General features: G+C 42.5%; 2 protein-coding genes across 4 annotated transcripts; both read left to right on the top strand.

The window, feature by feature from the left end:
- Positions 1 to 1,254: 1,254 nt before the first annotated feature.
- Positions 1,255 to 18,961, top strand: LOC308561919 (putative inactive serine protease 58). Of its 3 annotated transcripts, none has more exons than XM_081147547.1 (4): positions 1,255 to 1,396; positions 3,589 to 3,836; positions 4,626 to 4,762; positions 18,891 to 18,961. In XM_081147547.1, exons 1-4 carry the CDS (start codon positions 1,266 to 1,268, stop codon positions 18,948 to 18,950), a joined length of 576 nt encoding a protein of 191 aa, XP_081003673.1. In that variant the 5' UTR covers positions 1,255 to 1,265; the 3' UTR covers positions 18,951 to 18,961. The 3 variants fall into 3 exon arrangements, with proteins under 3 accessions (XP_081003673.1, XP_081003672.1, XP_081003671.1); XM_081147546.1 differs by lacking the exon at positions 18,891 to 18,961 and adding an exon at positions 17,347 to 17,645; XM_081147545.1 differs by lacking the exon at positions 18,891 to 18,961 and adding an exon at positions 5,171 to 8,136.
- Positions 18,962 to 21,703: 2,742 nt separating this feature from the next.
- OR9A4 (olfactory receptor family 9 subfamily A member 4) lies at positions 21,704 to 22,609 on the top strand (the record flags this gene model as incomplete). The annotated part of the gene is made up of 1 exon (XM_081147316.1): positions 21,704 to 22,609. The coding sequence occupies one exon, from the start codon at positions 21,704 to 21,706 to the stop codon at positions 22,607 to 22,609; it is 906 nt and encodes a 301-aa protein (XP_081003442.1).
- Between the last annotated feature and the right edge of the window lie 1,702 nt (positions 22,610 to 24,311).

Below are 24,311 nucleotides of genomic sequence, written 5' to 3'. Positions count from 1 at the left end.
GCATTATTAAGAAATAAGATTATTGAACATTCATTATATGTCAAACATTCTTCCAAGCAGCTTACATATATTAACACATTTAATTCTAAAAATAACCCTAGGATAGGAGTTTAAGATCTCAGTGTATGCAAGTGTCCGTCAGTAGGTGAGCGGATAAAGAAAACTGTAGCACATTTACTCAATGGAATACGACTCTGCCATAAAAAGCAAGAAAATGTTACCCTTTGCAACAGCATGGATGGACCCAGAGGACATTATGCTAAGTGAAATAAGCCAGCCAGAGAAAGACAAGTAGTACCATATGATTTCACTCATATATGAAATTTAATGAACTACCAAGCAAAATAAAGATAGACTCATTGATAGAGAGCAGGCAGACAGCCCTGGGTGGGGGTGTTAGGGGTGGGTGGAGGGACTGAACAAAAAAGAAAAAAAGAGAGAACCCATAGACAGGGACAACAGTGTGGTGATGGTGTGTTTTGGGGGAAGAAGTTGGGTGGAGGTGGAAGAGGGAATAGAGGGGATAAATGCTGTTGGGATAAGTAAATAAATAAAAAGGAAAGAAATATTTCAGTGTACAAATAAAGAAATTAAGATAGAGAGATTTACATTATTTGTTGAAGTTGGTACTAGTTGAAATGATAGAGCCAGAATTTTAATCCAGAGAATAAGTACTGTACTGTATTGAAGTGCCCATCTGTACAAAGTATCTCACCCTATATTCTCATGCCAGAATTAGAGTTTTAATTTTAATTAATTTCTGTTGGAGTCATGAGGACTAGTAGGAAGAGCCAAGGAGCTGTGGGAAAGGCTGCATTGCTGTGACTGGATAGAGTCAAGAAATAGTAAGATTTTGGAAATGAGCAAGGCTGTCTGGGGAGAAGTAGGGAGGTGAGGTGGCGGATAAGTGGGTACATGGGATTTGGAATTAGATACACAGAAGCCTGAATCCTTGAGCCAACCACCATCCACTATTTGTATGGACTCAAGGAAGTTTCCTAATGTTAAGTTATTAATCTATAAAATAATACAAAATTTATCCACCCTAAAAAAAATTTTGAAATATGTGAAGTGCTTAGTACAGTGTTTCTATAGTATGGTTTTCTAGTACCATAGAGCAGGGTCTACCTGATTAATACGTGGTAAATACTGATATGTTCTGACGTTGGCATCCTAAAATCTCTGTAACCAGCCCATTTCCTTTAATTGGCTGGGTTGTCTCCTGATTCTCTTCTCTCTGTGTTCCAGGAGTTGTTCCATTTGTCATGGGAAGTGAAGACATGGGAGAGTTAAATCACATGCTTTACTTATTATATCTGAAATCCAATTACCAGCCCTGCGTGGGGACTCTGATTGCCCCTCAGTGGGTGGTGACGGCAGCCCACTGCTTCTTACCGTAAGTAACAGGGATCAGTCCACTCTGTTCCAAAGCCCCAAGGCTGGGCCTCTACACTCCTTGGGAACTTCTAAAAAGCCTGTGCTGGCCCCACTGGGCACAGCTCAGCGGTTGAGCATCGACCTAGGATCCAGGAGATCGTGGTTCGATTCCCGGTCAGGGCACATGCCCGGGTTGCGGGCTCCATCCTCAGTGGGGGTGTGCAGGAGGCAGCCGATCAATGACTCTGTCGTCATTGATGTTTCTCTCTCTCTTTCCCTCTCCCTTCCTCTCTCTGAAATCAATAAAGATATATTTAAAATAAAAATAAAAAGCCTGTGCTGGTCAGGAAATCCTAGGGCTATGATGGTCAAGGGGAGTGCAGCTACTCAGATAACACTTGACTAAGGAATGTCCCATCTTCTCAGGTTTAACATGTCCAGAAAGAAAAATAATACGGTATTATATCTTACATATTTGTAAAATTAATCCTGCCAATCATTCTTTTTTAAAAATATGTTTTTATTGATTTTAGAGAGAGGAAGGGAGAGGGAGAGAGATAGAAACCTCAGTGAGATACATTGATCGGCTGCCTCCTGCTCGCCCCCTCCTGGGGACTGAGCCCACAACCTGGGCATGTGCCCTGACTGGGAATCAAACTGTGACCTCCTGGTTCTTAGGGCGATGCTCAACCACTGAGCCACGCAAGCCAGGACTGCCAGTCATTCTTAATATTTTTAAGATTCATCCAAAGTGTTAGGTGTGTGACTATATATTTCATTTTTTTATTGCTGTATAATAATATTTCAGTGTAAGTATCACACGATGCATTCATTCTTTTCTTGACAGACATTTGAGTTATTTCTAGTTTCTGTTATTTTAAACAGTGTTACTGTAAACATATTTGTACCATGTACCTTAAAACATATTTTTGTGTATATATACATATACACAATATTTATATGTGTTGGTGTGTACACATATTGGTTTATATCTGCAAGTATACCTCTTGGTACATCCCCTTTATCCATGGTTTTACTTTTCATGGTTTCAGTGTTTGGTACAGAGGACCAAACAGACTGAGATGATCCAATGAGAATGGCAACAGTCAGTGAAAACAACTTGGCCAAGACCAGTCATCCCCAACTGGGGCCCAGCAAAATCCTTCACTCCAGGCAGGTGAAAGCGAGGACAGCAGTTCTCAGGGACACAAAAACAAGATACGGGAAAGCCCTTCTAATGTACAATGTCTTGTAAAATTGACCAAAGGCAAAGTTTATCTACAGGATGCTGCTTTGATAAGATCTTCTAAACTTGTCAGTCCATGGGATTGGCTCAAGGATGGATTTATCAGGCCCATTCCTGTCGTATCCCTTTAGACTTTATCTTATAAACTCCCAGCCATGTGGTAAGAACAGACTGAGAGACAAATGGTATTGTTGTTAGGAGACAAAAATCGACAACATTTGGGAATTCAACAAAAAAATTGATGTGCAGCTTTCCATGTGTTACTTACCTTACTGTCATAGTTGGAGAGACCCCTGAGTGAGAGACGCAGGGGCCTCAGCGAAGTGTCTTGTTCTGAAATTAGGGTCTTGAGACATGATGTTGAGTGGATCTCAAACGGATCTCAGGGGAACATCCAGGATTTATGATGATTGTTCTAAAGGACCATCAGAAAACCTTGTTGATCCAGCAAAGTTTTGATAGAGATGTAGAGCATAGTATATTCAGGTGATCCTCCCTAGCTTTAAAATACTTCAGCACTCTAAGCTGTAACTTATTTTCTTTGTACAACCTCACATTTCTTGTTCCCTCCTACTCCCAAAGGAACCTCCCTAATAGAACCTACTACTTTCATAGACGCCTTGACTACTCATTTGCATGCTTTTATCAACTTTCTTGGTCTTGAATTGGAGCTACTCTGAAATTATGCTAACAGTAGAGCCCAAGCCATTGTATTGCTTAACTCCTGGAGGCACCATTCACGTTATAGGCCATGGAAATGGCAACCTATTGAATTTATATAGTGCACAACCTACATGATCACCTGTGGTAACTACACATAAAATGAACAGAGATGAGAAGAGAAGGTTAACTGGGTTATTATAGAAGGAAATTGTGTGTGTGTGTGTGTGTGTGTGTGTGTAAGTAAGTGATAGATTAGCCTCGTGATGTGTGATGGTATCATTTTTTCCCCTCTTCATTTCTAGAGATCTCCAGGTTATCTTTCTTGGTGGTTCTCGACGTTTTCAAGGCTTTACTGGGGAGATTCTACCTCATGAGAAGATCTTCGTTCACCCAAACTTCACCATCACTTCTCCTAAAAATGACCTTATGCTGATAAAGTTGTCTATACCTTTCACGTTTGCCAATGACATTTTTCAGTTGCCTACTCATGTGAAAGATGAAGATAGAGATTGCTGGATTCACACCTGGTTAAGAGATGTAGAGTTTTTTGGTGAGTGACTGTCAAAAAGAAGAGTTATTTGTATTCTTGAATGTATTCACAACTTCAGGATCTCTGATGTATTAGGGGAAGAAATTGGAACTCATAGGCCCAGTGCCAGATTTCTAAGCACATAGTGAAGCTAGAAATGGAGCAACAATATTGCCTCTTTAAAGTAGAAGGGATGCTCTCTTTTAGGGCTTTGGGAATCAGATTCTGAATCAAGGTGTTACATGTATGTGTCACATTGGCAAATGTGGCAGGGTCTGGGATTTAGGATCTATGCTTGAGTATTGGTTCGGCCATTTATTATAGGGTTATGGACACATCATTTAACTTCTTTGAATAAAATCCTATTTTCCCTTTGCTTAACAGGAGTGATATTATTATAATGACAACATCAACAATAGCTACCACTTGTTGAGCACAAATTATGTACTAGGCAGTAAGTTCCCTTTACATATTATTTGGTCATCATCATAGATCACATAGATGTTTTCTTAGGATTTGTATCTTTTAAATGAGAAAGACTCGGGGAGATGACCTCATTGTCCAAGGTCACAAACTTGGGGATGGCATAGCTTGGGTTCAGATGTTGCTTGCTGTCTTTTCACCAACCACCCCTCAATGCTGGTCATCTGCCAGAGATGATAAATTAAGCAGGAGCGTATGTTTAATCCATGATGAGTCCCATAAGTTCTTCCTCTGCAGTCCATTTTAACCAAGAATGAGCCCTGAAGGAGACAGGATGCCTTATGAAAATGCAAACAGGAATGGAAATCTCTTATTTCTTGTGCTTAGGAAATGAAGACAATAACCTGCGCAGCATAAAGATTCATCATAAGCGTGGTTTAAATTGCGCAAAATCACTGGGTGAAAAATTACCTGAAGACATGTTCTGTATACGACAAATGGCGGGAAGCCAAGAGCACTGCAAGGTAACTTTTCTTCTTTCATTTGCCTATATGCTCAGTAGCTTTTTTCTCTGTTTCTGTGTCCCTATTACCTCTCGTCCCTTGTCGAGGGTGTGGAATTTACAGTCAGGTTGAGAGCTCCAAGAGTAAGTAGCTGAAGAAGGATGACTCACTGTCCTCTTCCCTCTATTAGAGGGCAGAGGAATAGATATTCTGGGAATTCAAAGCTCTTTTCCAGCTCTTGCTTTGAAATTTCTGTCTAGGGCTTACTGGAAGGTAGGAGTAGTCAGTGCAGGGGAGAGAAGCCTTCACACTATTTTCTTATATCCTGGGCTCCTTTGCATGGCAAGTGTAGTGGCTCTCATTTACATTTAGATGTTGAGGAACCCTCAGGTGAGAGGGAAGTTCTGACGGCTCTCCTCTGTCTGGCAGGTGGTCACAGCTGCACCAGTCATATGCGGCAATGAATTACAAGGAATTTTGTCTTGGGCAACTGGATGTATTCTGACAGGACACATTATGGTCTTCACTGACATCCACAGCTATAGTCCATGGATCAAGAACATTATTTCTACAAAATAAGCTGATCTAGAGCTCCATTGACACCCTTACATCCCATCTGACCCATGGCAACCACAATAGGCATCTCAGTCCCAGGCTTGCCTAGGATCTAGGCTTGGCTGGAGTTTCAAAAGAGATCAGTGATGATCCTGGGTGTTGGCATGGCTCCTGTTTCTTTAACTGCTTGTTTACTTATACCCAACATGTGAATAAGTGTTTATAGCATTGAAAACATGAATGTTGGTTGCAAGAAGTGGAGGTTACCCAGGACGCTTTTTGGATCCTACTAACTCAGATACTTCTCCTAAAATACTCTCCGCTTTGTCCTAAGAACAAAAAAAGACAGTAGAAATGAGGGACAGTAACTACCAGGAGTCTCTCTGGGCAACTTATAAACCACATGCCACATAGTTGAACAGTAATTTGCTGAGAATTGATTAGATTATTTATCAATTCTTCTAAAGACCAACTGTCTATTGGGTCAGTGTGTGTCCATGTATGTGTCCGTGCATGTGTGTGGGTAGTGGTGGTGGCTATAATTAATCTTTTCATTAGCTACTTAAAAAATCTCTAGAATTCAAGTTTTGCTTAGGTTTGCTGAGGCTATACAAATGTTGGTATAATTTTGGGCATAAGGATTTCTGTATTTTGAACTACAGCTGTAATGCATATTACGAACAGCAAGAATTTCATAAGTGGTAGGATGGGTTTTATCAAATACATTTTCCTTCCAGTTTACTGCTTTTCTATTTGCTTAGAATCACACATACTTTTGAAAGGGGAAGAGTGGTGGAGGTCATGAGGATTATGCCTGGGAGTTTTAAAACATGCCCCTGGATGCACTTTCTATACCATACATGTGTTCATGAGCATACACTTTCATCCACAAGCATACACCAGAGGTACCTGTTGGTTACTTTAAATATGTGTTCTCCACATATTATTTTTCATTAATCCATGATAGATTAAACTGATTTCTAAACTAAAACCTGTCCATTTTCATGTAAAATATTGGACATTCAAGAAATTTCAGTGTCTGAAATGTGAAACACATTTTGTTTTTTCCTGTGAAATATTGAGATTCTTTTGTTCAAGTTGCTATCTGATTGATACAAATCACCTACTTTTGGAGTCCTAGCAGATCTTCATAATAAACAGAAACAAATCCAAACAGGCAGCCAACATGGGGAGACAAAAAAACAAGCCCCAAGTGAAAGAACAAAAGAATTCTCCAGATGAAGAGCTAAATAAAATGGAGATAAGCTATCTATCAGATATAGAGTTCAGAATATTGATCATAAGGATGCTCAACAGCATGAGAAAAGATATGGAAACTATGAAGGAAATTAAGAATGACAGTAGAAATAAAAAATACATTGGAAGGAATAAACAGCAGATTAGGAGAAGCTGAGCATCAGATCAGTGAATTAGAAAACAAGGTAGAAAAAAATCAGATTCAAAAGGAAAAAAACAAAAAACAGAAGGACAGTTTAAGAGAGCTGTGGGACAACATGAAATGTAACAATATTCTCATCATAGGAGTGTCAGATGATGTAGAAAGTAAGCAAGGGTTAGAGAACTTGTTTGAAGAAATAATGGCAGAAAACTTCCCTAACCTGGTGAAGGAAAAAGTTACACAAGTTCAGGAGGCACAGAGAGTCCCAAGCAAGAACTCAAAGAGGACCACACCCAGACACATCATAATTAAAATGTCAAAAATTCAAGGCAGAGAGAATCTTGAAGGCAGCAAGAGAAAAACAACTGCTACCTACAAAGGAGCTCCCATAAGGCTGTCAGATGATTTCTCATCAGAAACACTACAGTCCAGAAGAGAATGGCATGAAGTATTCAAGGTATTGAAAAACATGGATATGAAACCAATGCTACTCTATCCATCAAGGCTATCATTCAAAATAGATGGTGAAATAAAGAGCTTTCCAGACAAAAAAAGGGTAAAGGAATTTATCACCACCAAACCAGCATTGCAAGAAATGTTAAAGGGACTGCTGTAATAAGAAGTTGAAATAGAATGAGAAAATAGGCATAAAGAAATAAAATGGCAATAGATAAGTACTTGTCAATAATAAACTTACATATAAATGGATTAAATACTCCAATCAAAAGACATAGAGTAGGTGAATGGATAAGAAAACATGACCCAAATATTTGCTGTCTACAAGAGTCCTACCTCAGAACAAAAGATTCACACAGGCTGAAAAAAGAACACAAAAAACTTCTAGAGGACTTTAAGGGAGGGATAGACAGCAATACAGTCATAGTAGGGGTCTTTAGCACCCCACTGACTTTACAGGATATACCTTCCATACGAAAAAAATCAACAAGGTGACTCTAAATGACACTCTAGATCAGATGGATTTAATTGACATTTACAGAACATTTCACCCCAAAGCTGCAGAATATACATTCTCCTCAAGTGCACATGGGACATTCTCAAAGATAGACCACATGTTAGGACACAAAACAAGTCTCTACACATTCAAGAATATTGAAATCATATCAAGCATCTTCTCAGACATTTTAACCATGGAATACTATGCAGCTGTAAAGAAGAAGGGTCCCTTACCCTTTGAGACAACATGATGGCACCTAGAGAGTACTATGCTAAGCCAAATAAGCCAGTCAGAGAAAGACAAGTGTTACATGATCTTACTCATATGTAGAATCTAATGAACAAAAGAAACTGATGAACAAAATAGATCCAGAGACATAGAAGCATGGAACAGACTGATGAATCTCAGAGGGAAGGTGGGGATGGTTGGTTGGGGAGAGATTAACCGAAGAACTTATATGCATAACTCACGGACACAGACAATAATGTGGTGAAGGCCTGGAGGGGGGATCAGGGTAGAGGGGATCAATGGGGGAAAAGGGACATTTGTAATACTTTCAACAAAAAAGATAAATAAAAAAAATAAATAAAAAAAATAAATAAATCACCTACTTTTACAAAGCTTCACACAACAAGAACTATTGTTTCTTTCCTTTCTCTTTATTTTTATTGTTGATACTATTACAGATGCCTCCCCCACCCCCACTTTGCCCACCTCCATCCAGCCCCCCCTTCCCTCTGGCCATCACCACATTGCCATCTGTGTCTATTTGTTATGCGTATGTGTTCTTTGGCTAATCCCTTCACCTTCTTTCACCCAGTCCCCCCTGCCCATCCCCTCTGACAGCTGTCAGTCTGTTCCATGCATCTATGCCTTGGTTTCTATTTTGTTTATTAGTACATTTTCTTCGTTAGATGAAACCATGCCTTCTTTTAAGATTATTAATGGGTATCAGAGATAATATGGGAAATGCTCAGTGTGCATAGAGGGGTTCAGGAATTGGGCAGTGATTAGTATTTTAACAGTTTCCACCTGTTTCACCCTTTTGTCGCCTACCTAATTCCTACTACAAGTTGAAATATTCTCCATCCTTACTTATCTATACCAGTTGGTGTATTGTCCTCAGCCAGCTGAGCTAGTTGCAACCCAGCCTTTTCACTGGGAAGATCTTTCTAACAACCTACCTTCACTTCTGTCCTCTTTTTTTCTGGCTTCAAATTTTAGATCTGTCTCCATTAGACTGCAGTTGTTCTAGCTTGAATCAAGCTTTTTAACTGCTGGGTTACCAATTCCTCAATTATTGGGCATCTTCTCTTCTTCCTATCTTCTAGACTTGATCTTTCTGGTATGAATTCCTTTCTCTCCATCTCATCTTGCTCTGCAATATAAAAAGAAAAGAGTAAATCTATCATCTATCTATCTATCTATCTATCTATCTATCTATCTATCTATCTATCTATCATCTATCATCATCTATCTATCTATCTATCATCTATCTATCATCTATCATCTATATCTATCATCTGTCTATTATCTATCATCTATCTATCTATCTATCTATCTATCTATCTATCTATCTATCTATCTATCATCTATCTATATCTCTATCATCTATCTATCATCTATCATCTATCTATATCTCTATCATCTATCTATCATCTATCTATCTATCTATCTATCTATCTATCTATCTATCTATCTATCATCTATCTATCTATCTACCTTCTATCTATCTATCTATCTATCTATCTATCTATCTATCATCTATCTATCTATCATCTATCTATCTATCTATCTATCTATCTATCTATCTATCTATCTATCTATCTATCTATATCTATCATCATCTATCTATCTATCTATCATCTATCTATCTATCTATCTATCTATCTATCATCTATCTATCTATCTATCTATCTATCTATCTATCTATCTATCTATCTATCTATCATCTATCTATCTATCTATCATCATCTACCTATCATCTATCTATATGTCTATCTGAGACTGGACTGTTTATCACACTACTAATTTTTGAAGAGTGTCACTACTTTTCTAATTATTTTGTCAATTTCTCCTAAGCTCTGACCCTGTAGATAGTTGGTTCTAAAGCCTTTTCTATGCTCATTTTAACTTGGTCTACCCAGAACTTCAGGTAACCTGTGCTCTGTCTTCTCCCATCCACCTCCCTCTCCTGACGTGCCTACCAATCACTGTTGCATTCCCTTTCTGGTTCTTTTTTCTCTTTACATGGGCTAATGTTCCATGTCCTTCTTTTTAGCTTAGGTCAGTTTCATTGAAATGGATCCCTGGTCCAAACCAGCAGATTTCAGTATGGTAAGTGGAGAACACAACAACGGGAACAGGAAGGCTCGCCCTGTTGGGGGTCAGGTGGGTGGTTCTTCTCTGCACTCTGGTTCCCATCTTGTCTCCAAACCTTCTGATTGATCACATCTGACCTTCAGCTCAGGAGGAGATAGATCACTTTCTTGGGTCCATAACTCTATTTAGTGATGGCTTCAAAGATCCCTTCTAAACTCATGGGTATATGTTACATATTTGGCTTCTGTTTACCCCTAATTTATTCTGTTTTATTCATCTCAGATGCACTCCAGCTTCCTGGAGAGTTCATTCAGAAACCTGATTATGGATCTTCATTTCTATTGATTCCCTGGGTAAACAATTCTAATCTCCTCATGTTTATTACACACACTTGCCTACTATTTACATACTTCTGACTTTACATCTTTTCTTCCCCAGCTCACTTCCTTCTTTGGAAATATATAGGGACTGATATTCAGGAGACTGTGGTTCGATTCTTGGCCTAGAATTGACAAATGATGTAAATATGGAAAATCATTGAGCTTTGGTTTTAAAATTTGTTTTATCTATAAAACAAAAGACTTAGACCTGATGATCTTAGTAGTGGACACAGTGATTGCCTTCTCAGCATTCTCTGTACCCCTCCTCTATTCTGTCACAATCATCCTCTTTAGGGGTGTGGCCTGCTTGACCTAAGCTGATCAGAGAAATTTCTGTGCTTGATCCAGGGGTGGACAGATTACACAATTTGGCTTATTAAACATCCACCCCTCTACTTATGTTCAGTGTTGAGATAACCCTGTAATAAGCTGTGTTGAGACATTGCTCTGGGCAGTGTGTCACCTGACTGAAATGTCGGAATTGCTGTTGTCATTTTTGCAACCATCAGAAAAGTTGTCTAAGGATGAAGCATGCCCACAGAAGAGTCAGAACAAGAGAACTGCCCACCAGTGTAGCTGACATCCGATAAAACCATGCTAAAATTTAAGTCTTCTCTCTGGATATTTTTAGTTACCGTCTAAGTTCCTTTCAGTGTGTAAGACAATTTGAGTTGAGCTTTCTGTTGCTGCAATTAAAAACATCTCACCATCTCACATGATACAGTTTCCAAAATCCTGTCTAGCAATGCTACCCGCCTAGATGAAAGTGTGCTAGGTGCCTCATATGTTCATTCTCACAAATTTTAATGGACTCTGCGGGGTCATTTGTGTTTTAAACCTTCTGCGTCTCCTCAGATCTTCTAAACTGCCTCCTCCTTCCCAAAAGTGTCATCTGCCTCCTGGATCACGCTGGTGCCACCTTTCTGGGCTCTGCAAGCTAGAGGGAGGCTGCGTTGAAGCTCTGAGCACCAATAGTTCTCATGTCCATAAGCTGAGCCTGTTCATGCCAAGTGCCCACACTACCTTAAAATTCATAAAAAGGCACATTGTTAGGCCTTGAGTGGGGCTTCCTGAGTGACAGTCAAGGGGTAGAAGGTACCATCAAGTGTTCCATCATGCTGGACATGAACTTTGACCAATGAGCAATGAGATGGGGGAGCCCCTCAGGCAAACCCCCACTGTTCTGGCCCAGCCGGGGCTGCTTGGAGCTGTGGTTTTGTCTTTTACATCTTCCCACGGCTTTGCTTCCTGTCTCTCCTTGCCTCACCCCACTTAATCCCTCGCTCCTACTTCCCTGGGTTTGTAACTTCAGCTCTTGACTCCTTGCCTCTGCTTTCTGAGGGCACCTTTATTCTAAGGAGGCGACGGAAGCTCAGAGGCCAGCTGTTCAGAATTGGTCGGCGGGGGCGCCCGGATCTGCGCCTGGATCTCATACCAAGGCAGACGGCCACAAAACATTTTAAAATATTTCCTTTTTGGCTTGTAGCTTTCTTTTTATGGCACAGTAGCAAACAGTTCAAGGACCAGCACTGGTCCACAGACCACACATTGTCCTGATAATGCGAGTTCTCCAAAAGCCTCAGACCCTCGAGTTCTGTTCTTTTTGCCATCTCCACCCCACACCTCCGGCCCATCACACTTGCTGCTGGTGAACTTGAGTAGCAAAGGGACTTACATAACCCGCCCATTTATGTACTAAGTAGTCCACATTTCCTTGCAGCCCTTCTTTATTTGGAGAGAGAACGAATGGTTAAGGACCCTATAGATAGCTATAAAATCTATAGATACCTATTTATAGATATTCCAGATTATTATTTCTCCTAGGCTCCATCCTGCCTTCTTGAGGCTCAAATCTTTGCCATTCAAAGTATTTTTCAGTGCATTAGACAGGAGAGCAGGTTCTTTTGTAAGGTTGGCAGCAGACGTTAGGGGTTGATCTGAAGCTGTAGAACCATGTAGATCTACTTTCAAAATCCTGCCTCACTGCGAATGAGCTGGGTGTCTGGGGGAAACTGAAACCTGTGCAGCACTCAGTTTTGTCATTCCACAAAAGGGGGTGAGAATAACTACTGACTAAGGAATCAGACCGTGGAGTCAGGCTGCTGGCTTTTGCATCCTGGCTTTTTTCCAACTGATGAGAATCTTGGGTGTGTTCCCTCACCTCTATTTTATTTTCCTTATCAATTAAAATAGAGATAATGCTACTAGGAGCACACAGAATAGCTGTAGATTATAAGCCACATAATACGTACCTCGTTCTTAGAAGAGGGATAGTAGACAGTAAGATCTCAATAAATGTCAGAGTCTACTTTGGCGACGGGGCTCTTGCATTGTGTCACTGAGATAACCCAAAGCTCTAAAGCATCCGGCACACGACAGGTACGCAATCGATTGAAACCGTCGCTCTGTCATTATGCCCCTGGGAAGCACATCAGTCTCTTTGAACACCACAGCCCATGTCTGCGTTTATCAAAGAGCATTGGGGTTTCCGCTGGCAAAGCTTTTCTGGAAAAGAGAATCCAGGTACTTCCTCGTTTATTACACATACATTTATTTCTCTTTTAACAAAAGCTTACTGAATACTTGCACCATGTCAGATCCTCCACCAGACTCTGCGAAGACTGTAAAAGTGAACCCTGCCCCTGAACCGAGACCTGTGAACTAAAAGTCACATAATTGGGACAAGACCTATCCACAGATAACTACAGTGCCGAACCTGCTCGGACCTGGAGGAGAGAGCCGAGGGCCTGGGAGAACCCAAGAGGAAGAGGCCACATCTGGATGGAAGAACAGCTGACTTGAAGGTGTCATCACCTGAGCAGGGCCACACACTCAGGGCACAGCATTAAAGGACAGGGATGGGAAGAGGGCATTTCAAGAACTAGAATGAACAGAAGCCTGAATTCAGGGAGATCGGGGGCAGCACTTGGTGAGTAAGCATTTGGCAAATAGTAAGTAGTCCAGAATGGGGACAGGACAGGGAGGGGGAGCACACAAGATTAGCTGGATATAACCGAAAGGGTTATGTGATAGGTTGTTATTAGGGGAGTTACATGTACTCCCTGTCTCAGCGGCTTCTAGGAGAGGCTGTCCCTTAACACTCCTGCCCTCTTGCCTACTCCCTTCCCTACTTCTAAAGGAAGGTGGAGGGATCTTTCTGCTTTGAGTTCAGGGGCAGAGACAAGCTCACCTCCATTCCCCTCTCTTCGATGGCTCCTCTGAGGGCCAGTGACTCAGCAGCTCCGTGCAGTGGGTTTGCGGGGCAGAGCTGGAGGAGGGCTGGGGTGGGAGGAAGCCTGCAGTTTTTCCTCTCTGCCTGAGGTTCATGGATCCCTCCTATCCAAGCCATGTGTTCCAGCCAACTTTTGTCAGTGACGGGCTGCTATATATTTATTTATATGTACATGTTTATCTCCTTCAACTTCCTTTTATGTGTGTTCTTGAGGGTGTTTTATCACAAGACCTAATCCATCAGTATCAGTCTCCTGTTAGTACAGAACAGAATGAACCGTCGATGGTGTCCACATACCCCCGCCCCCCTTCCCTCTGTGAGTGTCCTTGAACCTGCCATCAAGGAGTTGGTCACCAGAGAAAGTAGTTTTCTCTGTTCTACCTCAGTCTTCCCAACAAATCATTTTGCCTGTCTTATTTGTCTTTTATGTTTGACTTTGCTTAAGCTTATTTTGACAGGCCAAAGTTAAACTTTAAAACATTTTTATTCAGTCAAATCTATCATTTCTTTTATGCTTCTGGACTTTGATTCACAGTGAGAAAAGCTTTAGGTTCTCCCAAATTTAAAGGAAATTTGCTGCTCCCCCCTCCCCCCATTTTTAAAATTTACATTTAGCCCTCCTATCCTGAGCTTACTCTAGAATAAGATGTATGGAAAAAATTCACCGAACATCTACTATGTGCCAAAAGGAAACGATTTCTATAGGATACCTTCTAGTCTTATAATTTCTAAGTTTGTAGTTTCTAAGAGATCATCCAAGACAATTTATTATTTATAAGAAACTCTCCAGAAAATGTTATTTTGTATTGATAATGACCACTAGCCTAGGAATCAGGAGACCCTGGTCGCTAAATCTGTTTTGCTATTGAATTGCTGTGTGACCTTGAGTAAGTCATTCGACTGTGTATTTTCCAGTATTAGGTATTGACTATCCTACATTTCAAAGATTTTCTTATATGTATAAAGAACTCAAACACTTCCTAACTTCAGAACTTACTGCAAAACTTCAGTAATCAAAACAATGTGATACAAGCAGATGGATAGATGTATAGACCAATAGAATAGAATTGAGAGTGCAGAAACAAACTCATATGATCAATTGATTTTCAACACGGGTTCAAAAACATTCAACGGGAAAATAATAATTACTATAACAAGCGGTTCTGGGAAAACTGGAATTCCACATGTAAAAAAATGAAGTTGGACCCCTACCTTATGCCATTTATAAAAATTAACTCAAAATGGATCAGTGACCTAAATATAAGAGCTAAAACCATAAAAGTCTTAGAAGAAAACAAGGGTAAATCTTCATGACCTTGACTTTGTCAAGAGATTCTCAGATATGATATCAAAAGCAGAGAAACAAAAGAAAAGTAGATAAATTGGAGTTAATCAAAAACTTTTATTCATCAGAGGACATTATCAAGAAAGTGAAAAGACAACCAACAAAATAGGACAAAATATTTGCAAGTCATATATCTGATAAGGGTTTACTATCCAGAATACAGGAAGGATTCCTACAATTCAACAACTAAAGACATACTTTGACTATTTTTTATACATTTAAAAAAATTATGTGGAAAATAAAATGGAGTTAGAAAAATAAAAAAATACAATAAAACTGGCTTTTATATGAACTCCATTTTAGTGGAGATCTTTATATCTTCATGTGACTTCAAGTTACTGTCTAGTGTTTTTTCATATCAGTCTGAAGGACTCTGGCATTTCGTTTAGGACAAGCCTACTGGATACAAACTCTCTCAGCTTTTGTTATCTAGGATTGTCTGCATTATTGCTTATTTTTGAAGGACAGTTTTGCTGGATCCAGAAGTTTTGGATGACAGTTTTTTTTTGTTTTTTGTTTTTTTTTAAATTTTCTCTGGAGAATTTTTTTTTTTTTTAATATATCTTTATTGATTTCAGAGAGAGGAGAGGAGAGGGAGAGAGAGAACGAGAAACATCAATGATGAGGGAGTCATTGATCGGCTGCAGCCCGCAACCCGGGCATGTGCCCTGACCGGGAATCGAACCCCGATCGCCTGGATCCTAGGTCGACGCTTAACCGCTGAGCCACGCCTGGCCAGGCAATGACAGTTTTTTTCTTTCAACCCTTTAAATATGCTACCTTACTGCCTTAAGTGTCCTACATAATTTTTGATAAAAAATTGGCTGTTAATCTTATGAGGATTCCTTATAAGTGACAAAGTGCTTCTGTCTTGCCGATTTTAGGATTCTCTCACTGTCTTTCTCTTTTGACTGACTGTACTGTGCCTTGGTGTGGATCTCTTTGAGTTTATCCTACTTAAAGCAAAAGGTCGGTGTCTTCTTAGCTTTTTTCTGAGTGTGCACCTTGCCCGGTGCATCTATATGGATTTTTAAAATTCCCCAGTACATGCATATGCTTTTAAATCCCCTAGTTTCCCAACTAGGAATATTCTCCAACTTTCCTGCTGAAGGCTTTAGACAGTCTGTTGTATTTTCAACAATATTCTTTTGCCCAAGGTGGCTGCAACTTTTTAGTAAGCAAAAAACCACTTGGGCAATGCTAATCTCTTTCCACCCTGAATGAAGTCCGTATTAGATTAAACAAAGATCAGCATCCTGTATGAATCCTTCGTTAGCCCCAGGCAGGTAAGAACAGACATGCACAATGCTTTGCATAAGGTCCCCTCTGCTGCTTCTAGAACCGGGAAACCGGGTCCCCCCGGGAAGGCTGGTTGCTGTTTTCAAGACTCCTGCCAAGCCGGGGAGAGAGTGGGCAAGGGATGCACGATCACCACAAAGCTTTGCTAACATTTCGAAGTTGCCTTTTTCTTGAGTCAGTGTTTCCTTGGTTGCTTTAACTTTTTGAATGTTTTCCAAAGTTCTGACAAAGTGAGTTCTGACAGCTTCTGCTGGTTTTCTGATGTTTCTGTGGAACTACTGCCCACTCCCCCGTTTTACTCATGTCATGTGCCTGTGAGCTTTTGATATATAATTTGGAATTAATTGTGGTATCTTCTGCTTGGGGGGATCTTAGGCTCTGTAAGGCTAAGGGAGATGCGGTAGATACACAGAAGAGAAGCTGATTTGAACTGCTTTGTGGTAACTAGGATTTGGGGCCCAGGAAGAAGGCAGCTTGGGTGTTAAGAAACTCCCTATAAGGGAGACATCACCTTTTCCTGTAAAAAACTTTAAAGAGTTCAACAATTTGATTAGCCTCAGGAGAGAAGGGCTGAAAGTTTCTCTGCCTTTCCCTTGACTGCATCCCTAGGGTTTCTCAGTGTATAACTCTCCTTGGGGACACATTGGAGATGTAAAGTACTGCATAGGAAATATAGTCAATAATATTATAATAATTATTTATGGTGTCAGATGAATCTGAGACTTCTCAGGGTGATCACTTCATAAGGTATATAATATGTAATCACTATGTTGTACACCTGGAGCTAATATAATATTACATGTCAACTGTAATTGAAAATTTTAAAAAGAAAATGACATATAAAAAATAAAATAAAAAATAAAAGGCTAAAAATGATCAGAGGAAATGTGATCAGTTAAAAAAAATTCTAAAAAAAACAAATGCAATACTTGAAACTTGATAGGATCTTTGAGTTTTATAAAAGCTGTAAAGGTATTTGGGAAACATTTAGAAAATTTTAATATGGACTGTGCATTTTATATTACTGAAGAAATGCTAAATTTCTCATGCGTGATAATGGTATTCTTGTTACGTCAGAAAATGTCCGTATTCAACATCAAGTGTATTCTCAATTTCAGGAACGTAGCAGACACTTTATACCACTTAGTTCCTTGAAGAGTCAGCAGGCAGGGGAAGGAGGACTAGGGGAAGCGCAGGAGCCACCAAACCGGATTCCTGCCGACCACTCACCCAGGCTCCCCTAAGCTCGCTGGGCCAGGGGGGGAGTTGAAGCCATTCTGACCTTCGGAGGCGCAGGGAGCGCTGTGAAACGAACCCAAGGACTCCGCCTAGCAAGCTGGCACGTCCAGTTCACATTTGCCTCACATGCAATTACCCTCCTAGCCTTCCTCGCATGACATTATGTGCCCCCTGGTCTCTGATGAATCAAGAGAGAATGCAAGGGGACCAAGAATCTAAGGGTCAGTCTCACCGGGACAGATTTCCTCCTTACTTTCAAGGCCCCCTTTCTTCCCATTGGAGTGAGAGATTTTGGAAGCAGAATTATTTGGTCTAGCTTACCAGACAAGTTAATGCAAAGCTTAAACTAAGCTTTCTGAGGTTCTAAGTCTTAGATGTCTCTTCAGCAATAAGATCTGGAAGAACAGTCACCAGAAGTAATGGCAAATACTTCATAAAATATTCCTTTAGCAGGGTCCTTCAGGCCCAAGGTTAAGAAAATATCTGCCTAATGGCTCCATAATAAAATTTATTTTATATTAACCTAAATCCGAGACAGAGTTGCTCCTGTGGGATTCTGGGGATGATGGGGTTATTTGTTTATCCTAAACCAATTCCCAAACCCAGGAGTCAAGAACTTCATCACTTTGGGAGAGGAGAGCAGGAATGAAAGGGTCCTGTGCTTGGTTTGCGACGGGGGGAGGGCCGTGATTCAGAAGTCGGGAGAGTTGCAGGGAAGAGTCTCTCAAGGGGAAATTCTGAGTGATTTTTGTGCCCTGATGTATTAGTAGAGGCTGAGAGAAGGTGCGTGCCATCTGACATAATCTCATTGCAAGAGATTATAAATTCATGCAACTTTTCGGAGACTGATTTGATAGCAGTGAATAAATTTAATAAGAAGATGTAACTGTCCCAATGCACAGGCCTACGTGTGAAGGTATTTATTGCAGCATCATTTATACTGTGAAAAAATGGAAAAACAATGTTTATCAGCAGGTTGCTCATTAAGTAAATGATGGACTTTTCATAAGGTGAATATTTAGCAATTGAAAGGAGAGATATACGGGTGCCCATATGGAAAGGTTTAATGCGCACACACATATACATATAAAAAGAGAAAGTAGCAGGATGATATGTCTGCTAAAATCGCAAGTAAAGATTATACAGAGATATGCTTGTGTCTGCATAGGAAACTGCTGTATGGACACAACAGAAGTCATAATAGTGTTTGCCTGTCCGAGATGGGTCAGGAAAATCAGGCATCAGTGAGAGGGAAACTTGCATTTTGTTTTATATTCTCTATAAAATTTTATTTTTTACCCTGAGTTGTGCTAATTTTATGTTAAATGGAAGTTTTAAAAAATATAAATATTTTAAATGTCATTTAGCTATTTTATCTAGCAGCCCAGCCACCCTCACTTTTATATACTATTGTTTTGGTCAGTTCTGTATGTTGGTTCTTCAGCCTTTACCTCACTTCCAGCAGCTCAGGAAGGGACCCTGAGCGTTTGAAGACCTGGATGGGAAAATACGGCTGAACAGCCGCAGTTGGAATGTGTGCGTGTTGGCAGAAGGGAATGGGCAGGGGCCTCAGCAGATCGAGAGGTTGGTTTGTGTGGCGGATCCTCTCTGTTTCTCTTACCAGGTTCCCATAACTATGGTCGGAGCGTATCAGGTAGAGGAGTGCAGAGCTTTTCTGGGAGAAATGAGATGAAAACTTTTTGACAGAGGTTACTTGGTGGCCACTGGGTGTTGGATGTGTGTCTTGGAGCCACTGTGGTGTCTTCTGCTTGAGGCTCGAGTGGGCTCTGCAGGGCTAATTGGAATCAGAGAGTCACTGCAGAGAGAGTGCAGGGGGGCAGCCCAGTGCAGCCTGGACTGTTTGGGGGTAACCAGGATTTGGGGTCCGTGAGGAAGGCAGCCTGGGCACTGAGAAACTCCTGGCTGGGAGGCATCAAGTTTGCCCATCACACAAAACTTCTCCTTGTTCTAAAACTTGATTATCCTGGGGAGGGAGGAGTGCAAGTTCTCTGGCTTTCCCTTGACTGCATCCCTAGGGTTTCTCTGAACTTCACAAACTTAATTCCTCAGTGAGAGACTCTCCTCGGGGACAGAGAGACGGAAAAGAGGAGGGAGCGAGACAGAGGGAGCCGCCTGGGCTTCCCACAGCACTGTTGCCGCTGGGCTTCTCCCCGAGCACCTGGAGAGCAGTTTCCTCCGTCACCCAGACAGGCCGCCGCGGCTTGCTCTGGCCCGCAGACCGTGCCCAGCACCAGTCAGGCACGAGGGGGCCTGGGCTGATCCCTGGAGAGCCGTGGACCTTTCCGGTCCAGTCCCCTTCTCGGGAGGTGAGTGTCTTCCAGGGATTCCCCTCTGAGAAGGGCAGGGTGGGAGAGGCTCAGGATGGGCAGTTCTGGGCCTTGCTGTCGTCTAGCACGAGGACACCTGGAGCATGAAGGGTGGACTGGGGAGCTGCAGAGTGGGTGGCTCTACTCCAGGTTCTTTCTCCACGGCGGAGAGCCGGCCCTGCTCTTCTCAGTGCTGGTGACCAGCACGGCTCTGCCACCACTCAGTACCCTGCTCTGTCACCCCTCCCCATTTCCTCCGCATGTGTGCTTGCCATTTAATCGGGGATCTGCAGGCAGAGAGATCACCGATTAACCAGACAGCGCCTTAGTGAGGAGTGAAAGAAGAGTCCTCTCTTCTAACAGGAGAGACAGCAGGTCAGGATGGAGACTCTTTGCTCATCCACTGGCTTGTTTGTCATTCGTCCATTGATTTATTTATCGACTAAACATTGAAAGAATACATGCTCTGTTCTTGGCCCTGGAGGTGGGACAGTGAATGATAAAGACACAGGAACTCCCTTGAGTTACTTCAATTCCAGCGGTGGACGAGAGCTGGTGAGTGGACAGGACGGCCCGTGCGAGGCTGGGGTGCGAGCCAGTGCACCCGCTGGCTTAGAGAGGCTGCCTGGGGAAGCGCCTGTGGGCTGGAGACGCTGGATCAGGGGCCTGCGCGTGGCGAGGGAAGGAGCCCAGAGACCCTAAGGACATCAGTGTGATCTACTTTGGTGTTTTCCAACACTTTCCCTTATTTGTAGGACTTTGAAGAAAATGGACAAGCAGATGCTCTCTGGGGCCTTTTCCAAGCTTCTCTGTGGGACTCAGACTGTGGCTGGTTGGTGATCAGGACAGGCTGCCCGTTTGGATGCCTTGTCCCCTTGCCCGAACCAGAGATTCGAGGCCAGGTGAAGTCACAGGGTGCTGCCTCTAAACCATAGCTGTTTCCTTGTCTCCTGGCCCCAGGATGGAGACCATGCGGGACAGATGGGAGTTGGGGATCAAAGTCCCAGCCCCCTCTTGGATCCTTGGGCCCCCTACTCTGTCTGTCATCTGGTGGCAAAAGGGATCATAATCTCAGGGCTAGATGTCACTGACTAGGAGCTGGTGAAGCTCTTCTACTTGGAGGAGGAACATTCACTGAAGTGAGAGGTGGAGGGTGGCTTTTTATCATAAGAACAAGGAGAAGGGAGGGGATAATCCACTCCAGGGAGTCAGCTCCCCAGAAGTCAGGGAAAGACTCAACACTCTGTCTCAACTTAGGACAACGTTCCGAGTAGACCCCATCTCCCTGCCAGCCAGGCCTCCCAACAGGCTGAAATGATGATAAAGATGAGTGAAGTGAAAACGTTAAGTGAACATAAGGCAAATGGAGTCCACATTTAGAGGAAACACAGGGAAGTAATCAAGCCTGGGGGGGATAGCTAGGAGCACTTCCCTGTCATTGCTGAGCTGCAGCAGCGCGGCAGGGCATGGACATGACAGGCGCAGAAGGGTGAGTCGGGGCGTTCAGGATGGGAGGGGTGGTGGTGACAGCGAGCACCTATGGTCAGGGAGGTAGACAGGGTGGCAGGTGAGAGCAGAGTTGGAGGCAAGGTGTCCAGTGAATTGAGAGAGATGTGTTCATAATGGGGTGGCTGGGTCCTCAGGCCCGGGGTGCGGTATTGGTGACCGTCGCTCATCTTCTTGGACACACACATCTGCCCTTATATATTATATATTTCTTCATAAAACATTGAACATCAATCTTTATACAGAGGGTAGTGGAAGATGGACCCACTTGATCATGACATGGCGCTTAAGAGCGGAGGGGCTGCTTTCTCAACCTGGAAATATCTGTAGTCCTTTGACATTATAAACGTGTTTTCTTTCTTCTGCTCTCCAGATTTCACAAGGCGCAAGAGCACAGGACTAAATGTTGCAGAATTACTCCAGTGCCGTTGAATTTTACCTCCTTGGTTTCTATGGCTCCAAAGAAATTCACCATCTCCTGTTTGCTACCTTCATCTTCCTCTACTTGGTGACATTAATGGGCAACACCGTCATCATCCTGACTGTCTGTGTTGATAAACGCCTGTGGGCCCCCATGTACTTCTTCCTCGGTCACTTCTCTCTCCTAGAGATCCTGACCACATCCATCATCATCCCTGTCATGCTCTGGGGCTTGCTGCTCCCTGGGGTGCAGAGAATATCTCTGGCTGGATGTGTCGCCCAGCTCTTCCTGTACCTTGCTGTGGGGACCACAGAGTTTGCATTGCTGGGAGCGATGGCCGTGGACCGTTACGTGGCTGTCTGTCACCCGCTGAGGTACCACGTCATTATGAACAGCCACACCTGCCTCTGGGTGGTAGTTGTGTCGTGGCTGTTTGGGTTCCTTTCTGAAATCTGGCCGGTCTATGCCACGTTTCAGCTCACCTTCTGCAAATCAAACCTGATAGACCACTTTTATTGTGACCGAGGGCAGCTGCTCAAACTAGCCTGTGATGACAGCCTTTTCACAGAGTTTATTCTTTTTTTAATGGCCGTTTTCATTATCGTCGGTTCTCTGATCCCCACAGTTGTCTCTTACACCTGCATCATCTCCACCATCCTCAAGATCCCCTCGGCCTCTGGCCGGAGGAAAGCCTTCTCCACGTGTGCCTCCCACTTCACCTTTGTGGTGCTGGGCTATGGCACCTGCCTCTTCCTCTACGTGAAGCCCAGTCAGACGCAGGCGGCCGAGTACAACAAGATAGTTTCCCTGCTGATCTCTGTGGTGACCCCTTTCCTGAGCCCTTTCATCTTCACCCTCCGGAATGACAAATTCATAGAGGCCTTTTGAGATGTCGTGAAACACTGCTGTCAGCTCCTCAAGGGTTAGCTCTGTCCTAAGGACAACCATGGACTCACTGTCATGGACCTGAAGAGTCTGAAATACCTGAAATGATCATTTTCACTGCCTAATAGTTCATGTCATCTACAGGGGAATTTTAAGATGCTGACAGGGCTCCATTTTGTAACTGGGTGGTTCCTACACGTGCATTCACTTTATTAACTTGTAAGTGCAATGATACATTTATACACACTTCTGTAGTTATATATATGTCTTATAAATATGACAAATGTAAATATACAAAATATGTGTGATTTTTTTTTTTTTTAAGAACACTCAGATCTTTGAGTGGGAAAAGCAAGGAAAAGGAAACTTCATTTCCTGCCAGCTGACCTGAGTTTGATTCTAGGTGCTGCGGTCATCTTCCCCTGCCTTGTTCTGTGCTTTCACCATCTCACTGCCTGAAGCTCCCAAGCCCAGCCTCAGGCCTCAACCATTTCTTGAGGTTTCTGCCCCAAGGTCCAATAGGGACAGAACCTCCCTGTAGATTTTCTTGACTGGCAGTAGTGAGAGTGAACTCACTCCCAAACCCTGACCCCTTACTGACCTCAGGGCTGGACAGTCATACAGACACTAATTGGTGGGCTTTTTCAGGCTGTAGAGAGAAGGTCTTGGGAAGACACATTTTCTTACCAGGCATCACTTACACCATCATGCCAGCCCCAAATGTGGGAGGGCGATAGGCCTGTGTTCTCAGAGCTAAAGTAGCAAGAGACAGCTGGCCTTGCTGTGTCCTTTCGCCTGGGCTGAAGGAGGTTGCTCGGAGGGTGGAAAACAAGGCAGCCTCTGGTCCCTCTTCCCAGAATTTCTCACATTGTTCAACTCTGACATGGCGCATTTCATCTCCCTCTCTCAGCTACATTCTGTGTTCCTGTCCCCTCCCCTCCCTCACAAGGACCAAGTTTACCAAGCTGCCTTCTAGCTCTACACTGAGCTCCCTAACTTGGACATCTCAGTTCCCAGATTGTTGCATCCTAGCCTCGGTTTCTGTCACACCACTCTTGTCCATTCTTGTGTGGCCAGGCAGGTGACAGAAGAGTAGGCACATAAGACTGCCTTCCCAACATTATAAATGTATGACATGACCTCACGAAGGGGTGGGGAAAAAGGAAGTGACCCTTGTAGCTTTGAAAGCAGTGTTCAGACTCGAGTCTCTAAGGCTAAGTTAAGGAAAGGAACCATGTGCAGTCAGAGTACTCTTGTCAGTAAAGGTGTTTCTCGCTGGGGGGATGAGCCAACAATTTTGAAATTGCTGTGTGTGCCCACTACAGCTGAACAACTAAGTAAAGGACAGCAAGTTGTGGGACCCAGGTCTTTCACTGTGGGTAGGAAAGTTACATGAGCAAGGGGAGAAGGCTAGAATAGGGCAGATGGTGCTCAATCAGAGTTGGAGACATCAGCATATACTCATATTTAGAATAATATATGTGCACAGGTGGTTAGATTCATATGTGATATAAATAAATAATATAAAGAAATGGCTTGTGTTTTTCCCCCAGATCTGTTTTGGCTGTTCTATTACCACTCTCTTTGCATGTAAATTTTACAATCAGTTCATATCTACAGGAAAGCTTTCTGGGATATTGATGTGGACTGTGCTGAATCTATAGTTAAAGCCCCGAGGTAGAGAACTCTCTCAGTTTATGTATGA

The sequence above is a fragment of the Miniopterus schreibersii genome (assembly GCF_964146895.1).
Source record: "Miniopterus schreibersii genome assembly, chromosome: 9".
Classification (NCBI taxonomy): domain Eukaryota; kingdom Metazoa; phylum Chordata; class Mammalia; order Chiroptera; family Miniopteridae; genus Miniopterus; species Miniopterus schreibersii.
The sequence above is the reverse complement of the archived record's forward strand: the minus strand, read 5'-3'. Positions and strand labels throughout refer to the sequence as shown.